General features: G+C 37.0%; 1 protein-coding gene and 1 long non-coding RNA gene across 3 annotated transcripts in view; one reads left to right on the top strand and one right to left on the bottom strand.

The window, feature by feature from the left end:
• The window catches only part of LOC130455413 (uncharacterized), a 33092-nt gene extending 32772 nt beyond the window's left edge, over window positions 1-320 (top strand). The window contains exon 2 of the long non-coding RNA XR_008913368.1: window positions 41-320. This is a non-coding gene — a long non-coding RNA (uncharacterized LOC130455413). The remainder of the gene's footprint in view (window positions 1-40) is intronic.
• TAFA1 (TAFA chemokine like family member 1) overlaps window positions 1-16229 on the bottom strand; it is a 551542-nt gene that overhangs the window by 322659 nt on the left and 212654 nt on the right. The window contains exon 3 of one of the 2 annotated variants that reach the window (XM_007500058.3): window positions 12416-12445. The exons of the other annotated variant lie outside the window; for it this stretch is intronic. Within the exon in view, the coding sequence (XP_007500120.1) occupies window positions 12416-12445 (30 nt within the window). The remainder of the gene's footprint in view (window positions 1-12415; window positions 12446-16229) is intronic. 2 annotated transcript variants of the gene reach the window in all.

Below are 16229 nucleotides of genomic sequence, written 5' to 3'. Positions count from 1 at the left end.
TATTATTTAGTAGTCATTCCTTTATTTTTGTATTTTCCAGCTCTGTCATCTACTTTATTTACTCCGTGACTCTGAATAATTTTTGGCCATTAAGAAAATGTTAAAGATGGAGAAAAGATCGAAGATGGAAATTGACCATGCTTGCAGAATTGGTGGTTAGACCCTGCAGGTAATTCCAAAAGAGAAGAAAACCCTCCAAACCATGGCAGCAACACTGGAATAAGAACAGAGGATCTTACTTTGAAGGAGACCAGAGTCATTTGTTATTGTCTAAATGCTGGCATATTTCAATTGAATAAATAATCATTTAATTAATCAAATTTCTGTGTGCAAGGCATATGGTTAAGAAATCACATTATTTTATACTTTGTACATAAAGAGAATGAGAAGAGGCTTCATTTTGATCATCTAGTACTTTATTATCACTATGGATGTGAAAGTTATCTTGCAAAAAGAACCATTAATTATCTCAAAATAGCTTCTTAAGCCAATGACATTGGATAAATGTTTCTTGAAAGGACAGGGTAAAAACTCTAGCAGTTCTTGCTCATTATTGTTCAAGACCTCTTTCCCTCAATGAGAAACTCAAGTACTTTGTGACATAGAGTAAGTTTCTATTAATAGAATAAATAATCACCAAAATTTATGATTGAAAAAGTACCATAGACCAGTTGGTCCTTCTCTTCCTTATTTCTCCTTCTCTCTCCCCATCCAACAATTTTCCTAATCCACTGATTTTTAGGAATAATAGAAAAGATATTTACAATTTCTCCTTCCTTTTTATTTTCATTAAGCTTGAGAAAGCACCAAGACATGGAATCATATTTTTAAATCCACATTCTCAGAGACAGTAGGCTAGAGTGGATTAAGGGCTTGTCTTCAAGTTCAGAAAACTTATTTTCAAGTTCTATCATTTAGACATATTATAAGTGAGACGATGGGCATGTCATGTAATACCTCAGAGCTCCAAGCCATTCTAAAGGTCTATTTTCTAAGGTGATCAGGGAAAAAGGCAAATAAACTATATGCTTTAAATATTTATAGTAGCTCACCTTTTAGTGTTAAAAAACCCCTGGAAATTGAAGGGATGTCAACCAATGGGGGAATGGCTGAAGAAATTTGTGGCATACGATTGTAATGGAGTATTACTGAACTTTAAAAAAATGATGAACCTTTTTTTAAAAAATGAAAAAAAAACATGAAATTATGAAGAATGAAATGAGCAAAATCAAGAGAACATTATCTACAGGAATAGAAATATTGTTTGAAGATAACTTGTGTACATCCATCTCCAGAGAGAGATCTGATAAATAAAAGTAAGCAAGACAGAATTTCATATATATATATATATATATATATGTATATATATATATATATATTATTTTGGTCAAATGATATATTCTCTAGTGCAGGGAGGGGTGGAATGGAAATACTTGGGAGTTTTAAGAAAGAACCAGATTTTTTTTAAAGGGCTTTAATTTACAAGTCACTTGTTAATCCCTATTTATGAAGGGAGCTTTTGCCAAGGGAATTTTCTATACTGGTGAAATCACTGTAGGCTCAAACCAAAAATAAATAAATAAATAATAAATAGAAAATCTCACATATATTGTAACACAGCACATAATTTTACTTGCCCTTGAGAATGGGACTTTACAATAATCCAAAGGCATAGCTTTTTTAGTAAAGTATTTGAAAACTTGTTCGATTATAATTCATCCCAATGTTAATCAGAGTACACCAAAGCTGACCTTGGAAATGCATTCAGAATGAGGAGATACGATTTTGAGTTAAGATACTTGGAGAATCTAATCATAATTTTCTGACATTTTCATTTAATTGGTTTGGTTTGGAAGTCTCCAACCTAGTGAAAAATCTTTGGATCCTACCATACATGGATTGGGTTGAGAACCAAACACTTTGGCTCTCCAAAATCTAGAGCAGAGAAGACTCCAAGAGGACATTTGAGTTGTCTATAAGTATCTAAAAGAAAATTGCTCGGAAAAGGAAATGAGTATTCTTTTCTTGGCCTCAGATAATAGTACAAGTAGAAAAAAGATCTAAAATTTGAACTTTAAATTTAAAGTAAATTAATATTAAATTAAAACTTACTTCTTTACAAAAAAAAGTAAATTTAATCTAGATTCAAGGGGAAAATTGGTTTCCAGAGATTAGAACTATGCAAAAGTCTAGTTGATTGAGTCAGGGAATAGAATGGGGTCTCAGTCATTGGAAATTTTGAGCAGAAACTATACTTTTCAAATACTACATAGGGCAGGAATTCTTAACCTAGCATCTATTATTTTTTAATGCCTTGATAGCTATATTTCTCTATAATTGATTTTTTGGTAATCAATTATATTTTATTTTATGCATTTAAAACATTTTTCAACTAAATAGGTCCAAGACACACAAAAATATTAAGAACATTTATTGTAGAGGAAACATAGGCTCATAGAGTTGAAGGGATCCTAGAAGTCATTTGTCTAACCTCCATATCTTTCACATATGACAATGGGTCTGGGAGATGGAGTGATTTGCCTTTACTATCTGCACCAAAATAAAACATCCCTTGTTCTCTTGGATCTTCTGGAATAACAGGGAGGAACTATGTAGATAAGTGTGTTCATCTGTGGCACACAGTGGTTCTTGGGTCCTAAGGGGGTCAAAGCAATGTGGATGGCAAGGTCTAGGTGTCCATGTGATGTACACAGGTAGTGACAAATGAGGACAAAATAGGGCAAAATAACGACAAAAGACACTGTCTCCTCTGCTTCTGACAGACCTTTTCCATGTTGTTGTTGTTGTTGTTCAGTTGTTTTTCAGTCATATCTGACTCTGTGTGACTTCATTTGGGGTTTTCTGGGTAAAGATAGTAGAGTGGTTTGCCATTTCCTTCTCCAGCTCATTCGACAGATGAGGAAACTGAGGAAGAGTTAAGAGACTCTCCCACGTTACCCCAGCTAGTAAGTTTCAGGCTAGATTGGAATTGACAAAGATGGCATCTTGACTCCAAGCCCAGCACTGTATTCACTATGTCAATTAGCTGTCTAGAGAATAGGAACTATTTTCCTTTTTTTTTTTTTTTTTGGTCTTTACATCCCCAGCACAATATCTGTCATGTAGGTGTTTAAGAAGTGTCTGTTGAATGATTACCTGTTTCTCATATTGAGCCCAGTCTCTACTGGAGTTTCCTATTCTCTGCCTTTGGTAAGAGGTCAGCAACCACACATTGCTTTATAACCTTTTCCATAATGCTTCTCAAAGAAAGACAGATCATGGGAACCCAGACATATTTGATCAGAAGGTAGCAAAGACTTACTGTTATGTAACAGCTTTTATAACTGATCACAAGGGTACATACATTTAAAAAAGGAGAATCTTGCGCTGACATCAGACATGCCATGGTTATGAAGTCTACTTTTTATTTTTTTAAACCCTCACTTTCCATCTTAGAATCAATACTGTGTATTGGTGCAAAAGCAGAAGAGTGGTATGGACTAGGCAATGGGGGTTAAGTGACTTGCCCAGTGTCTGAATCCAGATTTGAACCCAAGATCTCCCATCTCTAGGTCTGGTTCTCAATTCATTGAGCCACCCAGCTGCCTCCTTGAACTTTATTTTTGAGGAAGGGAAGGTGATATTTGCCAAGGGGATGCACTCTTAACTATGTCATTTTAAACTTGAGAATATTATTCTGTTTCTTGATAATGTTAAAGAACTCTAAGTGGGAAATTTTACCCTATCCCTGGGAATATTATATAAAGAAAAATCTAGACAATAGTACAGTTTGATAGATTGAGAAGTGTTTGAGAAATCTGATGTAAAGACTGATCACAAATATGCCTATGTAAATAAGCAGTGAATTCCATGACCCTGCACCACTCAAGTTTTTAAATAAAATTATCCTGAATTTAAAGTCTGCCCTGGTGGATGTATTGTTTAGTTGAGATATTTCCCATGTCCCGGACATTTTTATAGTCATAATTTTGAAAGATAACTTTCTAGTCTGGAGACAGATGTATTGGGGCATGGAAGTTATGGTCCCTTCCAATTTGAGACCTACAATTCTATGATTCTCTGCAGGAAAACATTAGAGAAGTGGAGACTGGATGCCCTCTAAGGTCCTTTCCAGCACTGTCTACTATCCACCTCCAGGAGAAAGCATAAAGTCCTCTATTGGAGTTTTAAAGTCCTTTATAAGCTGACCCTCTTCCTTTATTTCCAATTTTTTTTTTTATGCTGGGCTCCCTTTCAAGAACTCCTTGGCCTACCCATATTGTCCTCTTTGCTTTTTCTAGCACAGAACACTCCCACTTCCCAAATCGGGCCATTTCCTCTGGATATCGCTCTGACCTGGGATATTCTCCTTGTTCTCACCTCCTGGCATCTCTGGCTTCCTTGAAGTCTTCTCTAAAGTTCCACCTTCTACAAGAAGCCTTTTTTCCTCCCTTGGAACTCTGGGGTCTTCCTCCTGTTTATCATTTCCTTCTTGTCTTGTCTAGTGCTTCCTTGGACATAATCATTTGCATGTTGTCTCCCCCGGACTGTGAACTCTTTTGTGGCAGTGACTGACTTGCCTTTCTTTGCCTCCCCAGAACATAGCACAATGCCTGGCACATAGTAGGCATTGAATCTATGTGTGTTAAGGACAGGACTACAATAAAGGCAAGAGTGACAATAATCATCTCTAACTATCACCGTTGATTTCCCAATTATTGCTAGGTGAGACGAAACCTATAAAGTAATCTACTAAGCATAATCCTGATTTTTAAATTACATTCTGATTTGCTATCATGTTCTTATTAGTAAACTACATATGCAGGTAGACTTAACTGGACTAAGTTTTACTTTACTTTGATTCATGTCAAATTAAAATACTTCTCGGAAATGCTTTCTGGGTTATAAGGAAAATGATCCTGGAGGGGAATATAAATGTGTTTCTCCCTGTCAAGCTCTGCCTTAGATTTATTTTTTTAAGATATAATAGCTGAAGCCATATTTCCCTAGTGATAAAAAAAATCCCTTTAGTAATCCCTACAAAATCCTAAAGGGCTAAAAAGCAATGAAGAGGATTTCTAATGGTAAGTTATAAATCCTTTTAGAGAACATCTTGGTTTAAAATAATTCAGAAAAGAATGCTCAAGAATGGGGGGAGTTCGATTTAGAAATCCTTGAGTGAGATCAAGGGCACTCTAAAAGGTTTTCATATTCCAATGTATAGCTGAGCCACCATTTTCAATAACTACTGGATTGGCAAGAACTTGAAGAAATTAGTCAACTCATTCTTGCTTTCATGAGTCTTACCAACATTTATTATGCTCCTACTGTGTGCCAGATGCTGGGCTTTGGGGGATATAAAGGAGAAAAAAAGAGAATTTCTGCCCTCAGAGAACTTACTATCCACAGGGTAGAAAAATATATTTTTAAATAGTCAAATGTTAATTATTTTCCCTCTAGGCATGTAATGAATAGATACTTCTTCCAAGGGCCTGGCTTAGCCATTTTTCTGTGTTTTCATTTTAAATATCCTTATTTATGCACCCACTTTTTTCAGTGAGAGTATAAACTTTTCCAATGAACAGGAACTATTTTCTCTTTTTCTCATGTTGGTTTTTTGCCTCCATATCCCCAGCACAGCATCTAGAATGTAGATGTGTAAGAAATTCCTGTTGATTGATTAACTGATGTTTTATTTAATTTGAGCTATACTGGAGTTCCATGTTTCTCTGTCTTTGATAACATGGCAGCAACCACAAGTCCCTTTATAATTTCTTCATTAATTAGAGAAGAATTCTGAAATTGTGTGGGGGTCTTCATTTAGTTCCAGAAATCTATCTTCCCTTTTACCTTTGAATGAGAACACTGAACATCCTTTATTTAAAAGACAAAGAATGTGCAGCCTGAAATGAAACCAGAAAATAACAGAATAGGTAACAAGAAGTCCATATGACCCCGATAATAATAGTTGATGCTCCAGCAAAGTAAAAGTTTTGATGAGTGGTTGGGTCGGTGTGGGCTGAAGGAAGGATGGACAAGAAAAATTTAGGAAGGAAATTATCTCTAAGTGGAGATCATATCAAGCTTCTACAATAAGCAAGATTTTTACCTGAATATAGATGAGCCAGTGATCTCTCATAGCAACTAAGAGACTGCCTCTGGGAAGATTTTGGAGAACAAGTAGGTTTGTTCTTGATCTAACTTCAATCACAAGGGATAACCCAATTCTAAAAATCTTGGAGTCAGATGTGAATTGCTTTTGGGCTTTCCATGTGGTCCTAAGGTCAGTTAGGTGTATAAGGCAATAGTTAAATTCTTAATCTAAGTCAGAGCATAAGGGAAAAGTGAAATAACAACTGCATTTGGACCATATTGATATTGAGTCACTGAGGAAATGATAGATTTTTAGAATCTAAAGGTCTCACGGTTATCAAATTTACTGTAGTAATCAGTGTCAATTAACTATAATAATAACTAACACCAATATAGTGCTAGAAATCTTGTAATCATTTTTTTTGTAAATATCATATCATTTATTTTATCCAATGTAGAGTTATTAGTTCTACTTTCCAGATTCAAAACCCATATAAGTAAGATGGCTTACTCAGGGTCACAGAAAGAGTAAATATCAGAGGTTTGATTTGAATTCAGATCTTTTTATTCTAGGTCTAAACAAAGGCAAAATGAATCTCAGTAGCTTAGCCATTATAAATCTGACTCTTTTGTATATGGTCTTTTTTTTTTTTTATGTTTACTCTAATCTCCACCTAAGAAGTTTAGGCCAGCATTTAATTTCAATCATGTGGATTTACCATGACCTTGTATCTCATTCAATATTGATAGATCTTGTTAATAACTAGCCTTGACTCAGGCAGAGTTTGCCCAATTGGCTTCAACTCCAGAATGATTTGAGCTGGCACCCAAACTCTTCTTGGGTTGCCATGTGGAAAATAACAATGAAATTTCAAAATATTACCTTTTAATATACCTGATGGCTTCTTAGGATAAGGTTCGTCACACCCTAAAACCAGGAAAAGGCAGAATTCTTCTCTGAAGTATAAGATAATAAGTCCCAAGTAAATAACTTCAGCTTTGTTGATTTTGAGTAAATCACAAAGGCAGTTTTCTTTAAAAAGGAACTGAAGAGGGAAGAGTGGGTGGAGGGGAGGGAGGGAAATAATGTGATTATTGTAACCAAGGAATAATGTTCCAAATTGACTAAATAAACTTATTAAAATGGAAAAAATAAATAAAAAGGAAATGAAGATATGAGGAAGAGAGAAAACATGGGTTAGGAAGAGGTATAGATCTGATGTATGTCCTGGACAGTACAAAAAAAGAGACCTACATATACATAGCTACACAGTCAATGGAAAGAGACTCCCAACTCTCAGATAGGTTAATAGCTAACTATCCACCATGCACCATGTAGGTCTCCTGTCTCACAGTAGCAAGTTCTAAGAATTCCTCATTGGGGATCTCCATCCTAGGTAGTCTGGGCATAAATCAAAACCATGTTTCAAAAGCAATAGTCCCTTCCTACTATAATTTATAGTCTTTTTATTCTTACTCCATTCCCTTCCTCTGTGACCTAGTAATATTGTCCATCCTACTATTTCCAACAAATAATACTCCATCTCCTGATTTGAGACATTTTTGCTGGTTGTCCTTCATGCTAAGAATACTCCAGCCTCATCCTCTTCTCTGGGTTTTCCAGACTTTCTTTAGATCCCAGAAAAAATCTTGCCTTCTGAAAGAAGGCTTTCCTGATACCCCTTAATGCCAGCTCCTTTCCTCTGGGATTATCTCCAATTCATTCTATATGAATTCTTTGTTTATGTATGTAGTTGTTTGCATTTTGTTTCTGCCATTAGAATGTGAGCTTGTTGAAAGAAGAAAATGCTTTCTGCCTTTTTATTATTTTTTTTCATCCATCTCCAGCACTCAGCACAGCAATGGTGTGGAGTTGGTATTTAATGAATGATTTTTGATGACTTGAAAACAAGATAATCCTAGAACACACACATACACACATATATAAACACTCACACAAATATGAAGAGTATTTGTTGGGCAGATTGAGAAATTCATCTAATAGGTCTTTAAAATCCTCTCCTGAAATGTAAGTCAGAACCTTAAGCATTTATTGTCAGTTAAGATTCTCAGACAGAAGACTGATAGCTAGTACTATGTATAGAGTGTGGGGTTTGGAGTCAGGAAAATATAACTTCAAATCCTAATTTAGAGGGAGGAGCTAGGTGGCTCTATAGATTGAGAACCCAGCCCAAATCTGGCCTTAGCCACTTCCCAGCTGTGTGACCCTGGGCAAGTCACTTAACCTCCATTGCCTAGCCTTTACCACTCTTCTGCCTTGGAAGCAATACATAGTATTGATTCTAAGAGATAAGGTAAGGTTTTTTTTTTTTAATTCTAATGTCATAGCTCTGGAAACTATAGTAAGTTATATAACCTCCCTCTGCCTTGGTTTCTTCATTTGTAAAGTGAGAGGGTTGGAATTAATGGCCTTCTGAGTTCTCTTCTACCTCTAAATCAGCAATTCTATGAACTAGGAGGATTGGAAAATTCCCATCTTTGAATTCCTTAAAGATGAGGATGCTCTGATCTCCTTGTCTCTAACTCTATGATGCCCCCTTGGACTTTCTAGAGGTTTATTTTTGGTTACATCTCTAAAGCTTTCACCAAGAATTATTTGGATTCATAATTATGAGTAGATTCTCTATTGCTGTATTTGACTGTAAACTCTAAGGGTTCAAATACCCTGCTTTCTCTAGAGCTCCTCCCTTGCTTTAAGTCTATTACTGGGCCAGCACATAATAAGCCCTTAACATTCATTTTGCTTTAATTCCTTGAGGGAGAGGACAAGGCCAGAAGGCACACTCTTTTATGTACAGGGGAGGGCCTCAAGAAATAAAACTTAGAGTGTTTTGTTTCCACCTCCTGACGTGTGAAGAGATACTTGTCACTGAGATCCTCAAAGCTAGATTTCAGTTTCATCAGACTATGATAACTGGGTCACAGTTCTGAGGAAAAACAAAAGAAATATATTAAATAATGGAGAATCTAAAAAAATAGGACCTTCTGGTAATTGGGGAGACAGCTTGAATAATTCTCTTTCTCTCTCGAATATACATCTGACTGTGGGTGACAAATACAGGAGAGACAAAAGGAAAACACTACAAAAATCACAGTGTCATCTAGTCCTCTGCATTCATGCTGGACCATTTTAAAAGGAAAATTAAAAAAAAATTATACTGCTTTAGAGTTTAGAAAATGAGCTTCTCATTTCTTGAAAGATGGATGTCTTTTGGTTCAGGGTTGGGGAGGTTTATTTCCTCCTTAATAAATTTAAACTCAACCAATATTAAGGGTTCATTCTGTGCAGAGGGCTCGTTAGGCACGTTAGAACAAGTTTTCCTGCCCAAAAGACACACGCAGAAAAAGTTAATATTGCATTTTGTCTAGGATGTCCTGTCACATCATTGGATGAAGGCAGAGGGGTCAAGCCCACAAACTCAAGTGCTAGCAAAACCAGGGATAAATTTAACAAAATAAAATCTAGTACGACATAGATGATGTTCATCTGCGGTTTTTGAAGTCAGTATGAAGCTGGAGGGAATCTCAGTCCATTTGAGCCTGACGGCACTGGTATAGGGAACACCCAGTGAAGGAACTTCCTCTACCAATGCAGGTTGGCAATTGTATGTCAACCAAAGTGTCTTGGAGCATTGTTTGGAGCTCAAGGAGATTAAATGACTTGCTAGCATTGCATGGTCAGTATATGTCAGAGCAGGGTTTAATAGCTAGCAATAAAAGATAGGTAGTTTATATAGTGCTTTAATATTTGTAAAATATTTTACAAATATTATATATATATATATATAAACACTTCCAAACAACCCCAGGCAGCAGATGCTTTAATATCACTGTTTTACAGATGAGAAAACTGAGGCAGACAAAGGTTAGATGTTATATCTAGGTTCACACAGCTGGTAAGTGTCTGAGGATGGATTTGAATCCAAGTCATTTTGACACCAAATTTCAAACCTGTGCTTACCCCTAGGTCCACTGCCTCCTGCCCATTCATTAATACTCAGTGAATTTTAATTAATCTCCATGCTACATCACATCCTAGATATTTTTGCTTTATAGACTTTTGTTGACTGAGAAGTATTAGAATTTGTGACAATTCAAGACCCGAAGAGGAAAATGAGGAAAAGGAGAATTCTCTCGTGTAGCAAATACAATCATTAAGAACTGGATGCTTTGAATGGGAAAGTAGGCTATAGCGCCTACTGATCGAGTGGAAATGTCTCGGCAATTCATGAAATCAAAATACAGTATTGCAATATTCGAGCAAACATCCAAACACATTGGAGGCCATGAAATCCTGGGTCTTCACTCTACCTGAGCAGGAGTAATAAGATATTGCACTGGGAGAAAGAGAGTAAACCGGTTAGGAATCATGAAGGTCCGATGGTAATGTGATAAGCCACCCCTCTTAACTTAATTGTGTGTGAGATGGCCAAGAGAACAGCATTTCGGTACTTGCCATTTTCTTTATAAAGACGGATTATTCATAGTCTGTGTCTGAGAGTAAACAAGTTATGAAACAGGAATCCAGCCACAGAGATGCACCTGGCGACGGTTTGGAAAGGTCTCCAGGGAAGGGAGCCCCCAGAGTCAGGTAGATTTGTGCCAGTCTCATCTCTCTCTATAGGTTTGGGTGACCTTTAGTTTAAACTTTGGTCTTTGTCAAGTCTCTGCTACTAGAAAATGGGAGGATTGGCGGCTTGAGTCCTTTCACAAGGTTATTAAGAGGATGATGTAATGAGATGACATCTGGGAGAACACCTGGGAAAAGGAGAACCACTAGATCAACCATATACCACAGAGATAAATAGTTGAGTGTTTGCTGTATTATGTGAAATGTATACTGAAAGTCCTCTTTGTGTGAGGGAGATGGGGCAGCTAGATGGGGATGAGCATCAGTCCTGGAGTCAAGATGATCTGAGTTCAAATTTGGCCTCAGATGTTTCCTAGCTATGTTATTCTGGGTAAGCCATTTAACCCTCTTTGCCTTAGTTTCTTCATCTGGAAAAGGAGTTGGAGAAGGAAATGGCAAACCACTCAGTATCTTTTCCAAAAAAAACACAAATGGAGTCATAAAGAGTCAGATGCAACTCTTGCAACAACAACAAAAATTGTGAGGAACAGGATGAGGACTAGAGTCCTGATTTGTTTGGGATGGGGAACTCCAAAGTGAGAAAATGTTCTCTCCCAGTTCAATTCAGCATCTTCTCTGAGGAGTAGCTTTCTCTTAGAGAGCACCCTTAAAGCTTAAGTAAAGCCATAATCACCGAACCACCATGTCACAGGCTAGTTCTAATCCCAGATTTTCCTAGATAAGATTGGTTCAGCCAGATGGCATGCTGAAAAGTCTTGAGTTCAAATTCTATCTCTGACTCTTTTATTGTCCATGTGACTCTGGACAAATCACTTTTAACTCTTTGTGTCCTCAGTTTCCTGATCTGTAAAATGGGGATAATAATTGCATTCACTTCACAGGATTGTTGTAAGGGGTAAAAGGGGTAATAAGAACTTTCCAAGCCTCCAAGTGCTATATAAATGCTAGTAATCGTTACTATTAATTATAGTAATATTCCATGTTCATTTCTCATTTGTATAGTTTTAACAGCATGAACATTTACTAAGACTTTTGAGAAGCATATGAAAATAGATAAATAAAGGATGTATACATATATGCTATATGTGGTACATACATACATATATAATATATAATAATAACTTACCTTCTATATATTAGCTATTTTTATCTTATACTAGAATAATCCTTTGATAGAGTTGAAAGAAGATTGATGGATCATAGATTTTGAGGTGGAAGGAACCTTGAAGACCATCTAGTCCAATACCTTCATTTTATAGATAAAAAAACAAAAACAAAAACTGAGGAATTTGTCCTCAGTAGTGCTAAGCAGAAGAACCAGGTTTCAAACCCAAGATTCTCTGTATCCATAGTCTGTGTTCATTCCACTGTACCATATTGGACATTAAAGGTCATCCATTCTACCCATCTCAATTACAGATGAATAAATTGAGGCAGAGAAAATGAAAGACAAGCTTGTTTTATTTTCCCACTGATTGACTGACTGATAGATTGATTGACATGATGCCTGTCTTAAAGGTCCATCCACCTCAGCTCAATACAATCGATTTTGAACAGATTGGAAAGGCTTAATCAGATACATCCTTTATTTCTATGAATTCCAGAAAGTTTTTATTAGAAAACCAGACTAAACAAATTGGCATTTTTGTAACTGACCATCTCACCTATTAAGCTGTAGTCACGTGGAAGTGAGTATATATGACAACTTACCCAACTTTCCCCTGGCATGTGGTGGAAAATCTACAACAAAAACAAAACAAAACAAAACTTGTATTAAACTGTTGGGTGGAGTGAAAGAGAGAATACAGATGGCAGACTTCATTAGTACTTTTCCCAAGGGACTACTGGAAGATGGGGATGGAGAGGAGAGATACAGTTTTCTCAGGCTTTAAACTGCACCTCTTAACCATAGGCAATGGAGAAACAAATTGTATTTAGTTGGGAAAGTAAAAGCACACAATACCAATTTTTTAAAAAAGAATGAATTAGGTTAAAGATAAACTTAAAAAAAAAAAGCCACAAGACTTGGGTTTGAATTCTGGTTCCACTACTTATGAAATGTGTCATTTTTACCAAGACCTAAGCTTTCTCCTGCTATTCTCTTGTCTGTGAAATTAAAGGGAGAGAGGGTAGAATAGTTGAGTTCCAAGACTCCTTTGTTATTCGCATGTTGACTTCCTGGTTAAAAAGTGATTTCCTTGAAAGTATGGGCTGTTTTTTACTTCCTTTAAACATCCAGCACTTAACAGCTAGCATATAGTGTTGTCATTGTTGAGCATTTTAGTTTTGTCTGACTCTCTGTGACCCCACTGAAGATTTTTTTGCAAAAAAATCCAACATTTCCTTCTCTAGCTTCCTTCTTCAGATAGATGAGGAGACTGAGGCAAATGCAGTAAAGTGACTTGTACAGGGTCATATAGTCAGTAAGTGTTTGAGGCTGGATTAGAACCCATGAAAATGATTCTCCCTGCCTCAGGCCTTAAAGTATCCACTGTGTCACCTAGCTGCCCTCTGGAATATAGTGGGCATTTAATAAATGCTTATTGACATCATTCAGCTGTGAATTCTCTGATCATCTGACTTATCTATGAGGTCTGGCATGACATCCTCATGGGGGGTCCTTAAGACATATTTTTAAAAATCTTGAATAGGTTATAAACTCTTTGGGGACAGGGGACAGGTCATATCTATGGCTGTCCCACAGCACACATTGGGAGTTACCTACATTTAATTTTAATAAGCATGTTTTGATTGAATGAAGCCAAACACCCCAAGCAATGTTTATTTCTATGAAAATCTGGATAATCTGGTTACTTATTCTATGATTAATATTTAAATGAAACAAACAAAAACCAAAACTGATCAACTCAGTCACCTCAATTAAAATGGTTAGTGCAGCAAATAAGAAAATTAGCCAAATTGATTCGCATTGGAATCATCTTGCTGAAAAATGAAAATTAAAATAAAAGGGGAAATGTGAATGTTTTGTTATTCAACTAGCTCTACTGTTGTTTAGAAGCATGAAAATTCATTTGAAAGGGACTCCATAAGTAAGTAGCAAAGCCAGGTTTCAAAGTGAGCTTCAATGCAGACATGAAAAGAATTCTCAGTAGAACACCCCCAACCAGTGGCCAACCATTCTCTGCTCACAGATTTCCAGTGAAGTCAATGGCACATCTCAAAGTGGCCCATACAACAAAGACATAACCATCTGGAGGTTTGGGGTTTATTTTGTTTTGTTTATTTGTTCCCTGATCTCCAACCTATATCCCTCCTTTTTGTCCTCTGTGGTCAAATAAAACAGGTCTATTCATTCCCTCTTCCATTTTGGAGATGGTCAGACGTGGAAAGATGGTCATCATGGACCATCCTACCCCACTTCTCTTCTCCAGGCTAAACATCCCCAGTTTCTTCAATCACTTCTCAGACTGTAAGGACTAATGGTCTGATGGTCTTTCCCTGGACATTTTCCAGTTCCTCAGTGTCCTTTCTGAATTATGGTATCTAGAATTGCACCTCTGGTCTGACTGGGGCAGAGTCCAGTGGCACTGTTGTCTCCTTACTCATGGAAGCTATTATGGCTTTGTGAGATCTGGTCCCAGTTTTAATTATCATTGACATTAGCCTACAGCATTTGAATTAGGAAAAGATATGTAGAAAGAATCAGATATGGGAGTCCCCAGTGGACTCAAGTCCCAAGCATTGCTTTAGGCACAGAATATTTCTGATGTCCACTTTGTGGGTATTTGCATATACCCATCCACTGGCAGATGCCCTCAGGGGTCACCTTAGACAGAGCCATTCTCATTAGTTTCTGCTTTCATGCTCAGTCTAGGAAATATCGCTGTTTTCTATAAAAAATCGGTAGCCCTACAGTATTTGCCAAGGCTTCAAGAAGACCCTTAGCAGCCTTGACTTCAAACTTTTGGCCTCCTGTGGCATATCATCACTGGATTTTCTTTTGATTAATTTTTACAAACTCCTTTTGGGCCCCTTGCTGAGCACACTTGGTTTCATGCATGAACACCTCCTTGGTTTCTAAAAGAAAAGAAAAACAGAGAGGATCTCACACTGTCCCAGGCTCCATAAGGCAGATGAGGAGACAAGATCAAATGAGAAAATGTGGGTAAGTGCTTTACAAGACCTGAAGGACTGGGGGGATGAGAGTAATTTTTTTAAATTTTAAGTGACTATTTGGGATATTTACTTAAATGATGCACGAAGGGGCTCTCTTCATTGTTTTACATTAATAGGTTAGATCCTGGATGAAGGCTTTGCATCTATCTCTCCCCGAATCTTATTCTGCTGAGCAGATATACCAGGATTTTATTTGTGGCTCTCCCCACTCCCATCCTCTAATGGTTTTGCTTGCAATATACTTTCTTATAATACGTTTTAGTGGCATTAAGCCTTTTTCATTGAATATATTATAGAACAGATTCTGGATATCTAATTATTTCTTTTTCTTTTGCCTTCAGCTCCGACATCCCTAAAACACAGGCTCATTTGGGTTTTCTTGGTACCCAGATTCTTATCTCTGGGGAAGTCTATTTCTGCCCAGGTTGGTTTGCTTAGGGATCACTTGCATTTCCAAAGAATCCGGAGGACTTTGAAGAGATTGCTCTGGAGAAAATGGTATCCCACTCCTGTGGGGGCTATATGTTAGCGCTGACCATATTCTGCCTAATCTTTCTGCAATTTATAAAAGTCCTGGGGGGGGGGGGTTGGGGGAGAGTCCTAGAATCTCGTTAATATAATCTATTACCAGATAATTGAAGCCTGAAAGAAAGCTATGGACTCTTGTCTTAAATTGTTTTTTCCCTATGTAGTAAATTAAAAGGAACACACCTAGTCCTAGGTTCTTTAAATGCTTTTTATTGATGAGGGCAAAAGCCAGATTTTACATGCATTTGTATCTGCTCTTGCCCTGGAACCTTGAAGACACATACTAGATTTTGAATGCATTTTTACTTAATGGAGACCTTACACAGTATATGCAAACCTGATTCATTGGCTCTGCAGTTTGTCAATTGATTTCATGATGCTGTAATAAACACATCTGAGCAGTCTACTTTTTTAAGGGCATGGATTAAACTGGAGGACATCCAAAATGGCGAAAGGACTCATTTCCTTATCTTATAATGATTAGCTGAAGAAACTGAGGGTCCTGACTTGGAGAAGAGAATACTCAGGGTTGCTGCCTGGGATGATTACTATCCAAGTATTTGAAGCACAGTCCCATGGCAGAGGAAACAGAATCATTCCACTTTGTTCAGGAGAGCAGAATTAGGAGCAGTGGGCAGAAATTGAAGAAAGGCAGATTTCATTTGAATCAGAGGGAGGATTCAGACCTAGGCTTCTCTGAGCCCATGTTCAGCATTCTACCCATTATAGCATGAGGCTCTTAGAGAGATTCAATAGTTAGCTGTGTGCAGTTCCTTCCTGTACTCTAGAATGTACCCATACATATTATTTGAGGGAACCTGGAAGGTGCTTATCCCCATATACCTATATGATGACATTG

This window comes from Monodelphis domestica, chromosome 7 (assembly GCF_027887165.1).
Source record: "Monodelphis domestica isolate mMonDom1 chromosome 7, mMonDom1.pri, whole genome shotgun sequence".
NCBI classification, from domain to species: domain Eukaryota; kingdom Metazoa; phylum Chordata; class Mammalia; order Didelphimorphia; family Didelphidae; genus Monodelphis; species Monodelphis domestica.
The sequence above is the reverse complement of the archived record's forward strand: the minus strand, read 5'-3'. Positions and strand labels throughout refer to the sequence as shown.